Source organism: Lithobates pipiens, unplaced genomic scaffold, assembly GCF_037356315.1.
Source record: "Lithobates pipiens isolate NorthernLeopardFrog02 unplaced genomic scaffold, aLitPip1_a1.2 Scaffold_8, whole genome shotgun sequence".
In the NCBI taxonomy this organism is placed as follows: domain Eukaryota; kingdom Metazoa; phylum Chordata; class Amphibia; order Anura; family Ranidae; genus Lithobates; species Lithobates pipiens.
In genome coordinates this window covers 653180798-653194444 of record NW_027507903.1, presented here as the reverse complement: position 1 = coordinate 653194444, position 13647 = coordinate 653180798, and the positions used below count along the sequence as shown (strand labels likewise).

The 13647-nt window shown below is 42.7% G+C and overlaps 1 protein-coding gene across 1 annotated transcript in view; it reads right to left on the bottom strand.

Annotated features, from left to right (window-relative positions):
- Positions 1-5776: 5776 nt before the first annotated feature.
- LOC143962464 (NACHT, LRR and PYD domains-containing protein 3-like) overlaps positions 5777-13647 on the bottom strand; it is a 306737-nt gene continuing 298866 nt past the window's right edge. The window contains exon 8 of the mRNA XM_077471734.1: positions 5777-5951. Within this exon, the coding sequence (XP_077327860.1) occupies positions 5777-5951 (175 nt within the window). The remainder of the gene's footprint in view (positions 5952-13647) is intronic.

Sequence of the window (13647 nt, the reverse complement as noted above, 5' to 3'; positions counted from 1 at the left end):
AAAAATAATTGGGGACAGGGGGCAACCCTGCCTAGTCCCATTCGTTATATCAAAGGGCCTAGAGTATAAACCCTCGGTGTACACATGGGCCGAAGGTTGTGAATAAAGGGCAAGTATAGCATCCCGTATTGTACCTTCCATCCCAAATTTAGAGAGTACTCCACGCAGGTAACCCCAGTGGATTCTATCGAAAGCCTTCTCTGCATCCAGTGACAGAAGCAGAGAAGGCTCCCCCCTGCGCTCCACCATATACATGAGATTGATCATGCGCCTGGTGGCATCAGTAGTCTGACGTCCCGCTACAAACCCAACTTGATCATAATTAATCAGCTTGGGAAGAATTATCTTCAATCTATTTGCGAGTAGCTTAGCGTGGAGTTTCACGTCCACATTTAATAAAGATATCGGACAAAAGTTCTGCGGTACATTGGGATCTTTACCCGGTTTTGGCAGAGTGACGATCATCGCTGTGAGCATTTCTGGAGGGAATGACGCCGCTGCGGACGCGGCATCAAACACTCGGGACAGATGCGGCACCAGGCTGGAGCTAAAGAGTTGGTAATATTCCGACGAGTAACCGTCGGGGCCTGGGGCCTTATTACATGGGAGACTGGCTATAGTTTTCTCTATTTCTGACAAAGTGAAGGGTGTATTGAGCTGCTTGAGGTAGTCTTTGGATATTTTAGGTAGATTAATCGAGTCCAAAAATGCTGCTATTGTGGAGTCAGTGGGTTGGTGTGTTTCTCCATCTGAGCTTAAGTTATATAGTGTCTTGTAATACTCACTAAATAAATCAGCTATTTCCTGCGGATTTGTGTGTTTCTCACCAGTTTTGGGGTTTAAAAGGAAAGGCAATTTGTGACGGATCGCTTTGTCCTTAACTTGCTTGGCCAATAATTTACTAGCCTTATTACCATATCCATAACTCTGGGCTTTAAGAGATCGGTAATGAATGTCGTGTTGTACGACCAACAGGGATCTTAAGTCCTGTCTGGCTAAAAACAGTTGTTCCCTAAGGTGTTGGGTGGTTTGTCGTTTGTTTTCAATTTCCAACTGATTTATTTTTTCAACAAAGTGTCTAATTTTTCTGATCTTTGTTTCCTGACCCTACAATTCAACTCAATAAGCAGACCTCTTATGTAGGCTTTATGTGAGTTCCAGACTACAAAGGGATTACTCACTGAGGGTACATTTCGGTCAAAGAATGCCACAAGTTCTTTTTCAATATATTTTCTATGCTCTGGTTGTGATAAAGTATAGATATCGTTTCTCCATCTATTTGCCCTTGATTCCAATCGGTTATCCCCCACATCAACCGAAATCGGTGCATGGTCAGACCATGTGATGCTGTGGATCTCCGACTTGGAAATTTGCTGTAACGTGAATTTATCAACCAAAAACATATCAATTCGTGAATAACTATGATGAACAGTTGAATAAAAAGTGAAGTCTTTTTCAGATGCGTGTTGGCACCTCCATGCATCAAATAATTCCGAGTGGGAGATGAAGCTCTCCAGAGTTACCCTTTTAGTTAGACGTTTACCTGAGCTGGAGAGATCCATCTCCCCCCCAGGGACTGCATTGAGATCTCCACACCACACCAACCTCCCCTGTTTAACTTTAGACACCTTTTTCCATAATTTGTTCAAGAAGGAAAGTTGTTTGGTATTCGGTGCGTACACATTAACCAAAGTTAGTTTAACACTATTAATCTCACATATTAGCACAATATAATGGCCTACATCATCTAAGTGTACTTCTATAAGCTTGAATTGAACTGTATTTTTAATAGCGATAGCTACCCCCCTTTTCTTTTTGGAGAAATTCGCTAGAAACACATGGGGGAATTGCCGGTTTTGGAACGTAGGTGTTTTGTGGGTAGTAAAGTGGGTTTCTTGGAAACAAATCACATCACTATGTAAGCGTTTAGCTTCTTTCCATGCCAACTGGCGTTTGAAAGGGCTATTAAGGCCTTTAACATTGAGCGATGAAATGCGGAAAGGCATGGATTCTCCTCTGTGTAGGGAAAGTAGTACAATTTAATGGTGACCTATATACCTACTCAAGAGGTCCCGTGAAACCTCCCCGTATTTCTCACGTATTTCTCACGTACCACTAAAGTAACAAAGCTTGCTATGCTGCTAAGGGCCGTTCCAAGAGCTGATCACAGATAATCACCTGAGGGTAAGTTAAGATACTGTAAGTATGGCTCGTGTATAATAACAAACTAACCACAGAATGGTTCAGAGTAGACCGGTCAATGGAAGGAATCCGCTACTTAAATGAGCGAATCACTTGCAGACCAGTGCGGTGGGATCACCGCTTAACGTAAGGGGGTTACCAAATTCAGTAATATTCTGCAAAAGAAAAAAAAGAGAGAAACCAAACAAAATAAACGTATAACAACTGAAACGGCTACATGGCGGTTGGGCCATCAGGGGGAGAATATGGATAAAATCCTAGAATTGATTGAGCTTGTGTCCATTGCCTGAACATATGGCAGTAAGCATACTCATCCTTGATCTGAGTCGTCCGCATGTTCTGGTTCCAGAATTTGCCAGTCCTTTAGGAGTCGCAGTCCTTCTTTCAAGGTAGAGATGGTATGAGTAGTGTCCTCACGAACAATTTGTAGGCGAGCAGGGTAAATCCACCGATAAATTATACGATGGTTGTTTAAGGCTTTCGTAATGGTGGATAATTGCCTGCGTTGTTGCATCGTAAACGCCGACAGGTCAGCAAAGAAGGATAGATCCTGCAAATCTTCTGGTAGAGATTCTCTGCGTCTCGTTGCTGCCATAAACTGATCCTTAATGTGGTAGAAATGGATACGGACGATAGTATCCCTCGGGAGATGAGCTGCCACATGCTTGGGTTTAGGGAGTCTATGGATGCGGTCCACAAGTAAGTCTTCCAGCGGTGCATCTGGGAGGATTGCCTTAGCTATCTGTAAAAAGTGACGTTTTAGGTCTGGAGGTTTAATGAATTCAGGGATGCCTCGGATTTTAACATTATTCCTCCTAGACCTATCCTCCAAATTTGCCAATTTCAGCTTCATGAGCATAATTTCTTCTTCCCTGTCATTATGGGCATCCACCAGGTCATTGAAAGTTGTAGCAAATTCACCCATTTTAGTTTCAACATGGGCCACTCTCTGTGACACTGAGGATATTTCTAATTTAAAGTTCCTAGTGAGAGTCTGAATGTCAGCATGGATCGTGGAGCGTAGTGACACCAGCATATCTTTTAATGTTGTGTCCAGAATGGGGGCATTTGCTGTGGGGAACTCTGACAGGGAATCTTGCAGCTCTCTGGTGTCCTCCAGAGAGGAATCCAAACTTGCTTCAGCCTCCTCTCTGTCACTGCTATCCAGACTCGGCTTGCTCTTAGCAGGGCTAGTCACCCCAGACAGCGGAGGGGTGCTGGTGTTTTTCCCTAAATAGCGGTGTGGATGGTCTGGGAGATGTGGGGCTGGTACCTGTCTGTTGGGCGTTGTATAAGCGCCATGCTCTCCTCCACCGCGTGTACCACCGCCATCTTGCTCCGCATGACGCTGCTGTGTGAAGAAGTAGTCTGGCAGTTTGTTCGGTTTTCCACCGCTTTTTCTTTTTCGTTGAGGCATCTCCAGGCTTGCCCGCACCTCCTAGGGTAAAATTCGCCGGGAAACGAGGCTCGTAGAACGGGTAATCTCCCCCTTTTGGCCCGTGTATGCGAGGAGCTCTTCACTGAGCGTCCATCCGCTCTGCTGGCTAGCCACGCCCCCCTAAAACAATGCTTTCTGTGCAGATGTATATATATATATATATATATATATATATATATATATATATATATATATATATAGGGGAGGGGAGGTTTCCATAGCTAAGGGGCGGGACCTTCCTCTGACACTGCTGTTGCTATGGAAACCTGACCTACAACCTATCACGCAGCTCGTGCTGCTCTGAGCATGTGCGAGATCTGGAGGTGCATGCTGGGTAACCATGGAATACAGGAAGAGATACAGTCTGGCTTCAGATGCCCACACATGAGATGGCGGTGGCCTGCTGGGACTTATAAAAGTAAGAAAAAAATGCTGCAAAAACACAAAGCGGCCCTTGGATTACAGCGTACCTTTACTAGAATACATGAATCATGAGGATTATAGGGGGAGATTTATCTACAAAGTAACATTTCTCCCGCAGCACGGCTTTATATATACACAAGTGCCTTAAAAGCCCCCCTTAGGGGTATTTGTTTCTAACAAGTTTTTGGATGTGGCACTACTGAGAGGAAATCCTCACCGACTCCATTTCTACAATTACCGGGATAAAGTTGTTAGTTTTCTGCATAAAGTGTATTAATTTCAATTCATTATTCTGCAGCACATTGTTCCAGCACTGAGGTTGTGGTAGTAGCAGACATATATTGTGTGTAGTATTTGCTTTGTATTATCATTTTTGCTGTGTAATTATTATTTGGAAGTATCAGGATCAGGTGGTTAGGTGTTTGTTACATAGTTACACAGCCGTATAGTAACACTGGGGTTGTGGTAACACTTACCTCTGTCTGCAGGTAGGTTGTCTGTCTGAGTAATATAGAGCAGAGCTACACTAGTTTGTTATTTAGTGTATAAAATATGTAGAAAGATAAAGAATGACAGAAAATACAACAAAGACAAAAGGACAGACACAGTCTGGCTGTGAGAATAAAACAGAAATAAACTTTTTCTGAGGATTATCCTGTGACAGGAACATGTCAGGAACATCCTCTATTCACCGGTTAGACCGGCACCATGGGAATCACCCCGTCCATATCTCAGGATCCTCAATTTATGGATGTGGGTGGAGTTTAGCCATCAGCCAATCAACCCTGGGGGGGTGTTCCCTGCCCAGCCCACAAGCCGGCCCTGTGTTCTGAAGGAACCAGAGATAAATGGACCATGAATGGTTTTGATGGATGAGGATTGGTAACACCGGCATGTCAGTCTGATCCCAACAAGACCAATCAGTGCTTGTCTGGTGTGATCAGACTCCATAGAACCATTCTGGGGGTTTCTCCTGGATTCTATCCTCACTACACATACAATGTTATATGTACATGTACCCCAACATGTCTACAATCAGGGGCAATTATTTCCATCTCTCTGCAACTCATATTTTATTTTGTATGAGAGATAAAATAGATTCCTCTGATCTCTGATATAAATCAATGTCTGGCAGACAGTTCGGGGTCTTCTCCCTGTATCGGCCTTGTCCCCTGCTGGGCTTGTAGATGAAATGACTAGGACTTCTCTTTGAGGCTCAGTGAGGTGACAATTTTATATCTACAAGGATGGGGAGATTTATTAGCATCTAGGGGTCACTTCTGGTCTAGAGACTCGCTCTGTCCTTCCAGATTCTAATTGAGGACCATCTGTCTATGATTGGTCACTGAATGAAGAGAATACGGAGTCCTGTGCATCTTCTGGTCTGTTTTAGGTCCAAATTCAACCCAACATACAGGATGAAATCAGACTTGAAACAGTGAATGGAGATGCACCGGACCCCCTGCTGTGAGCTGCTGTGACCTCTAGTGTGACCCCAGTCAAAGTCTGATCTCTGATAGTCAGCGGAGGGGGAGGGGATGAAAGCCAATAACAGCGAGTGACCTGAAGGACTATGATGGAAACTCCCAGTGTAACTGGCCAATCAGAGGTCTGTCTTTGTATAACTTTCATCTAGATGACATGTCTAGATCCCTCACATAGAAGATTTATACCAGAATCCTGCAGAATATTATATCATTTATAGGATAATTCTCACCCCAGCCTCTGCAGAGTACAGCCAGGATGTCTGAGCCCCTCACATAGAAGTTTTATTCCAGAGTCTTCCAGATTATTCCATAGTAATTCCAGTGTGGTGAGGGATCGATTATTGATAAGAATGGATCGGAGATCATCACAGCCGGAGGAAGTCACATCACATCCAATCAACCTGCAGAGACAAATCCAGACACATGATATTATATTATAAGATGAATATGAGGAATTATTCCCATTTAGTGAAAAGTAACATAACATCACTAGAGCGAAATATCAGGATATACAGAATGTTATACAGAGGAAAGATCTTGTTATTAGGGAAGCTGATAAAGGTGAAGCTGTTGTAGTACTTATGTCTACACAGTATAAAGAGGGGGCGCTGTGACCGCTTAGTCACCCCCTTATGTACTCGGTTATTAAGCAGAAACTCACACAGTGTCTCATACAGACACTTCTGAAATTGATAGATAAAGGAAAGAATCTGGGGGGTTTATGAAATAAAACAGCAGAATGTCTGATGGTGGATACCCCAGTGACCCCAATATTCCATTATTCCATCACCATCATCATTTACATTATTTACATTGTTGTCCTGTTGGAGCTCATTTTTTAACTACCTTGTTAAATCTTTTTAAGAATAAAATTATTTTTGAATTACTTATACATTGTTGATTCAATCCACTATCTCTGCTGCCTAAAAATAAATTTTCCATATTTTTGGGGTGAGCAGCACTCTCTAACCTGTACTGGTATGTGTCTTCCCCTTGTAATATTCCATCACCTTCCTAAAGTCCACCAATCAGGAGTTCCCATTGAAGATCACCGGATTATGGCAGGAATAGGATCCCTTATATAGAATGTAGGGGGGAGGGGTGGATATACATTTCCAGCCTTTAGCGCTGAAACTTCTGGGATATATTAGAGATACAAGTACTATATTGGTGGATATTCCACATTTACAATGGGATTCTACATTCACATGGGGGACACTTCACATTAAAGCACTTTATTCTACCATCCCCCATTCTTTAGTATCTCCAGCAATCAGATATTATCTCCATAGATATAGATCATATACTAGGATGTTACAGGAATTATTACAGAGGATGTAAAGGATGAAGGTTTTTTTTTTTTTTTTTTTTTTGTTCCAAAAATTTTTATTCAAGTTTTATCAAGTGTCTACAAACATTGGTTACACGGTATATGACAAGTCTTGCATGTAGTACAGAAATATAATTGACCTTAATACATACAATGCATATGAAAAACTGATTGAATCTAACGTATACATAGAGAATTAAATTAAGTAAAACAAAATATAATAGAGTGAAATAAAATAAAATAAAATAAAATAAAATAGAATCCGTTGCAGTATTACATAGGCCTAGTAAATAGACAAACGGTTATACCCTCCAAATGTGAGAGAAGATAAAAGTGGGTCAGGCATCAATGTTAGAATTAAAAAGGAAATAGCACTCCAGTATATAGTAGAAACTATATAGAAATAAAGAAAGACAAAATAATAAAGTCATAGGCTGAACAGCAATGGGTCTAGTGTGTAGAACAACATCTCCGGTCACCCCTGCTGGGATCTGACTGTGACCGGTGACGGTACCGAGTAGGGATTCTTAAAAGAGTGATAGTCAAAACCTTACTGCCGTTGATAGAGTATTATTTTCAAGGCAATAATTATGTAGCACAGCTGTTCGAAGAAGGGGAGAGAAGAAGGGAGGGGAAAAAAAAAACAAGTCAACTGGTCCTTGGAGTTACGGGATAGGCAGAGTGCGGTCATCAGGAAGGGGGTTGTGTGTTGGGTTAGAGTGTATTTGTCTAGGTAGCCCAGAAGATCTGAAGTGTTTCCAAACAGCCCAAGTGTGCCCGTAAATGTTTGGGGTATCTTTGGCCTGATGGATAAGTTCTTCCATTTCCGAAATTTTGTCTACCCTTTTTATCCAATCTGTTATGGTAGGGGGAGAAGTAGTTCTCCAGAGCACCGGGATGCATAAGTTGGCTGCGTTAATGAGATGAATGGTCAGGGATTTGGTGTAGCTCCGGGTTGTAGTGGGACTGTAATGTAGTAGGAATTGGGCGGGGGTCAAGTCAGGGGAATAGGTGGTAATTTGAGAGATCAATCTGTGTATTTCAAGCCAAAACACTTGCAGTAGAGGGCATTCCCACCAAATATGCAGCAAAGTGCCCAAAGCATTATTGCATCTCCAGCATGTCGGGGGAACCGCCGAGGCGAATTTATGAATTTTGTCAGGAGTTCTATACCATTTAGCATAGATTTTGTATCGGTTTTCCTGAGTTGAGACGTTTACAGAACCCTTGTGTATATTGTGAAATATTAATTCCCAATCCGTCGGAGAGAGATCTAGGTGCAAGTCGGATTCCCATTGTTGGACAATTTTGTCCGTTTTGATCTCATGGGATGCGAAAAGGAGCATATAGACTGTGGAAATGACATGTCTTTGAGGTTCAGTACTAGCACATAAGGATTCAAAGGGAGTAAGATCTCTATGCCATTGAGCACCAAGTTTTGAATCCTGGAAGAAATGTCTCAACTGCAAGTATTTGAAGAATGGGATTTGGTATTCTGGGAAGGCGGAGACCATAAGTTGATGGGATAGGAGTTCGCCCTCGTGGAAGAAGTTAGAGGCTCTTGGCTTGGGGCCAGAGGGAGTAGTATGTGGTGGGCGAAGAGGAAGACCCGGTGGAAATTCAGGGTTTTGACTCAGTGGGGTCATTGGGCCATTTGTGGGAACCAGCTTTAGATGTGAGCATGCTTGGTGAAACCGCAGGAGTGAAGCTTGTATAAAGGGGTGAGTGGAAAGTTCGCGTGGAATGTGGGATTTGCGTATCCAAGGTAGATTTTCTAAAGGGAGGCAAGAGAAAGTTTGCTCCAGTCCAACCCAATCTTTGTGAAGTGTATGGGAATGCCAGTCTAGAATTCTGTTTAAGTGGCAAGCAAGATAATATTTTTGTATATCTGGGACTCCGAGGCCTCCAAAAGTTTTGGGGAGCGTAAGTTTTTGCCAGCTGATTCTAGAGATCCCGGATTTCCAGATAAAAAGTCTACTCAATTTATTGTATGAGCGAAAAAAGGAAGGCGACAAATTAATAGGGATAGCTTGAAGTAAATAAAGTATCCTTGGCAAAATGTTCATTTTTAAAATGGCCATTCTACCAAACCAGGAGAAGGGACCAAGTTTCCATTTCTGTAAATCAGTTTGGATAGAATGAAGGAGTGGCTGAAAATTTTTTGTATAAAGGGAATTTAAGGTGGAGGGAATTTGTATGCCCAGGTAAGTAATGGAATCCCTTTCCCACCCAAAGGGGAAGTTGAGATTACATTGATTTACTAATGAGGATGGTAGGGAGATGTTGAGAGCCTTTGATTTATTGAAGTTAATTTTCAAGTTGGAGAGGGTTTGGAAAAGATTAAAATCATTTAATAAATTGGGAATAGAGGTGATGGGGTCCGATAGGAAGAGCAGGATGTCATCAGCGTATGCTGCTATTTTATACGTTTTATGTTTAATTGGCACTCCTTTTATGTCCGGATTATCCCTAAGTTTACGGAGTAGAGGTTCCATCGTGAGTATAAAAATTAGAGGTGAGAGGGGGCATCCCTGGCGGGTACCGTTGAGGATGGAGAAGGCGTTCGACAGGCGACCATTAATTTTAATTTTAGCCGTGGGGGACGAATAGAGGACCATGATCATCTGCAGTAAATGTGGTGGGATTCCTATTGTCCTAAGAGTTTCCTCCATGTAGTCCCAAGCCACCCTGTCGAACGCCTTCTCCGTGTCAAGGGATAGCATAAAGCCAGGAGTGGCCGTGGTGGTGAGCCAGTGATGTATATTTATCGCTTTTGTGGTATTGTCCCTCGCCTCCCTACCAGGGACAAAACCAACTTGATCCAGGTCAATCAATTGAGGGAGGTGGGGCAGGATACGATTGGCTAAAATTTTGGCGTATATTTTGATATCCACATTAAGTAGGGAGATGGGGCGGTAGTTAGTTACCAACAAGGGGTCTTTATTAGGTTTAGGGATAAGGGTGATATGGGCTTCTAAAAATTCTTTTGGTAAATCGTCGGATTTTGAGAGGTGGTTGAAGGTATTGACCAAATGAGGGAGTAAGGGATCTTGGAAAGTCTTATAGTAGCTTAGAGGGAAGCCGTCGGGTCCGGGGCTCTTTCCGGGCTTCATTTGTTTCAGGGCATGTATAGTTTCAGCAACAGTGATTGGAGCATTCAAGGCTTCGGACTCTTCACTTGTGAGAGGGGTAGGAGCGTATTGTTGCAAGAATGTGCGGATAGAAGTCTCACGATCTATCAAGGAGTTAGGTTGTTGGGAGGAGGGGAGGTGATACAGTTCTGAGAAATAATGGACGAATTTGTCCATTATGTCCTCCGTTTTGGAAATTTTTCCACCCGTATTACTTCTGAGCTCGTGTATAGTGTGTGTTGCCTTCTTAGCCTGGAGGGCTCTAGCTAATAGCTTCCCTGACTTGTTACTGTGCTCATAGAAGATCCTCTGGGAGAGGGTGAAATTTTGTTTCATTTTTTTATGGAGCACTGTCAGAAGTTCTTCTCGTGCGTTGGTCAATTCTGTTAGTACAGTATCAGCCAGAGAGGCTTTGTGTTTTTTTTCCAAAGTGTGAATGCGTTTAGTTAGAGCTTCGATGTGCGCTTTTCTAAGTTTGTTTCGTGAGGCTGATAAGGACATGAAATCCCCTCTAAGGACACATTTGTGAGCAGCCCATACTGTAGTTGGAGAGGATTCTCCACCGGAATTTTCTAGGAAGTAATTGGAAAGATTTTTGGAGATAGATTGGACTATATCAGAATCCGCGAGTAAGGAATTATCTAGACGCCAAATACGTGTATACGCTATAATATTCGGGATATTCAGGGTCATGGAAATTGGGTTATGATCTGAAATGATTTTTGGTTCAATGGTGGCTTTAGTCAGAAACGCTAATTCGTTTTGGGAGAGAAAGAAATAGTCCAATCTTGAATATTTATTGTGGGGGGGGAGAAAAAAAGGTAAAATCTTTTACGTTAGGATGTAGTGTTCGCCAAGTATCATGAAGTAGGAGGTCGTGGAATTGTAGTTTAATCGCACGTAAAGTTTTATATGCTATAGAGGTAGTGCCTGAAGAGGAGTCAAGAGAGGGGTTAAGGGCAACATTAAGGTCTCCACCTACAATAAGGGCACCAGCTGTAAATAGGGTTAGGTGTTGGAAGGTGTTGCGAATGAAAGTGACTTGATGCGCATTAGGTGCGTAAATATTTGCCAGGGTTATGGGTTTGTTGTGTAGCGTACCTTTTAGAAACAGAAACCTGCCCAGTTTGTCTTTCATAACATCATCGATTTTAATTGGGCAGTGTCTGGAAATTAGAATAGAAACTCCCTTGGATTTAGCATCATGGTTAGGTGCGTGGAACGCCGTGGGAAAGTGTTTGCTGTGTAGTTTCGGTATACTATCCGCCCTAAAATGAGTTTCTTGGACAAGAACAATATGAGCTTTGGAATGATGTATTGCAGATAAGAATTTTGATCGTTTTTCAGGTGTGTTAAGACCTTGGATGTTAATGGAGTAAAGTTTGAGCTGCAAATGGGAAGGGGTGTCCGGTAGTATTGACCTAGATGTAGTCATGGTAGCCCAATCCGATTAGAAGGGAGATACTGGGGGAGGACTTAGTTGAGAAAATGAGATAAAGTGACCGGGTATATAGATGAACTAAAGAACGGTAGTTACCGGTGCTTTCTTTTCTGTTTGTCTCTAAAAAAAAAAAAAAAAGGGGGGGGGGGGAAGTATCAAACCGATGAGACAATGGGAGTGAGGGTAACACCCTGTCTCGAAAATATGAGGATCGGTAGATGTACAGTGCAAGGTACCGCAAATCCTCCCTATTCCGGAAGGATCTACAGTTAACTCGCACTGAATGGGGGTCGGTTCCAGCCGGACCGGGAAGATAGATAAAAATAGAAGAGGTATGGCTATTATGCTACCTCACTGCATAACAAGTAAAAGAAGGAGATAAACAATGTAAAGCAAATGTTATATGGGGAAGTAAGGGGACCTATCGCATTTTTAGCAACTAAAAAGGAGTTTATATGTATCTTGAGAAACTGTATGGTGAAGCGCTTCATCAACATAGATATCTTTTGAAAAAAAAAAAAAAAAAAAAAAAACTCCTGGTGTAAGACACTAAACATGAATGGCATAAACAAAGGTCGAACTACCGCCATTAAGTAGAGAGAAGCCATACTTAACTATAACTCTGAAAGAGAAAGACATCTAACAGACATTTATAAGCAATACATATTTACCACTAAGGCATATGGAGTAGAACAGGAGATCCTGACATCCTAATCCCAGACATTGAAGTACCTCTTATAAGTTAAGCGATCCGGATGAAAGGGGAACTACATAGGTAACAGGGTGTATTAATGTCCTGTTATTGCAAAGTCAACTTTAACAAACTAAAACATGAAAGAAAGGATCGTTCGCCCTGAGTGAGACCAGCGGTCAAATATGACTTCTCAGAGGAAACTGAGTGACAATTAGTCATCAACAAATAAGCTCTCGAACGAAGAATATTATAGTGCACTATAATCGAGAGAAGAAAATAAAACAAAACTTGCAGCGTGTAAGTGTTGAGACTCCGGGAGTGACATCTGAGATCAGCGTAAGCAACAGAAACTTGCGGGTTGCAGCACTAATGCAAACGAATGTTATAGAGGACAGATTCCAGAGCTCGGTAGGCGAGGAAATTGAACAGCCGGGAGTGTCTTTGTTGACGTCATCCAGTGTGGGCAGGTCTTCTCGTGCAAGGCAGTATGGGAGTTGTAGTAACAGGCACTAGGAATCGCTGCCATGTACAGTGAGAGTGGCCAATGGGATAGCGGTACATAGCTGAGGGTGAGAAGACAGAAAAAAAAAAAAAAAAAAAACCGCCTGCAAAATCAGACTTTCCACAGAATACCGTATGATGAACTAGCCAATATAAAGGCGATGTGGTGTATGAGATAAAGATCCGGTATACGTAAAGGGTATAGCTCAGAAAGCCATTCTAAAAGTCAAATATAGAAAACACGGAATGAACTTTGTGTAAAACTGGTGGTTCAATCTCAGCCGACAAATGAGTTAACAGGCGCCTATGGACACAGTCAGCGATCCCTTCTAGCTCTCCGCGCGTGTGGTGTGAGAGAAGGGGTATGAGCACGGTAGGAACCTCTAGGTGAGCTACGAACATCCGAGGCGGATGGGGATCTGCGCCGCCGATGAGAACCGGATTGAGCTTCCATGGGTTTGGCCAGAGGCGTATTCTTTTGTACTGCAGAGCGTCTGAAGTCTGCAAACCAATTCGGTACATCGACCAGAGGGATGTTAAGGTTACCACAGAAGTGAGGTAAGTCTTCGGGTACTCTCAAATTGGCAGTGCGACCCTGAGCTGAGGCCGAGAGACAAAATGGGAATTTCCATTTGTAAATAATCCCGTTTGCGCGGAGCACATCGAGCAGAGGTCTCAGGTCCCTTCGGTGCTGCAGTGTAATGCTGGAAAGGTCTTGGTAGATTTGAATTGTGGAGCCACCGTGAGTGATTTGTGGGGTATCCCTGGCATGTTTGAGGATATCTTCCTTCAGTTTGAAGTCAGGTAGACAGCATATAATATCCCTCGGAGGGTCTGTGGCTCTACCTTTAGGTTTTAGTGCACGGTGGATTCTATCCATAGCAATAGGTGTATGGAGCGGTCTGTTCAGTAGATTATTGAAGATGTTAGTAACAGCGGGTAAAATTTGTTCACCTTCCACTGTTTCCGGGAGGCCTCTCACCCTCAAATTGTGGCGTCT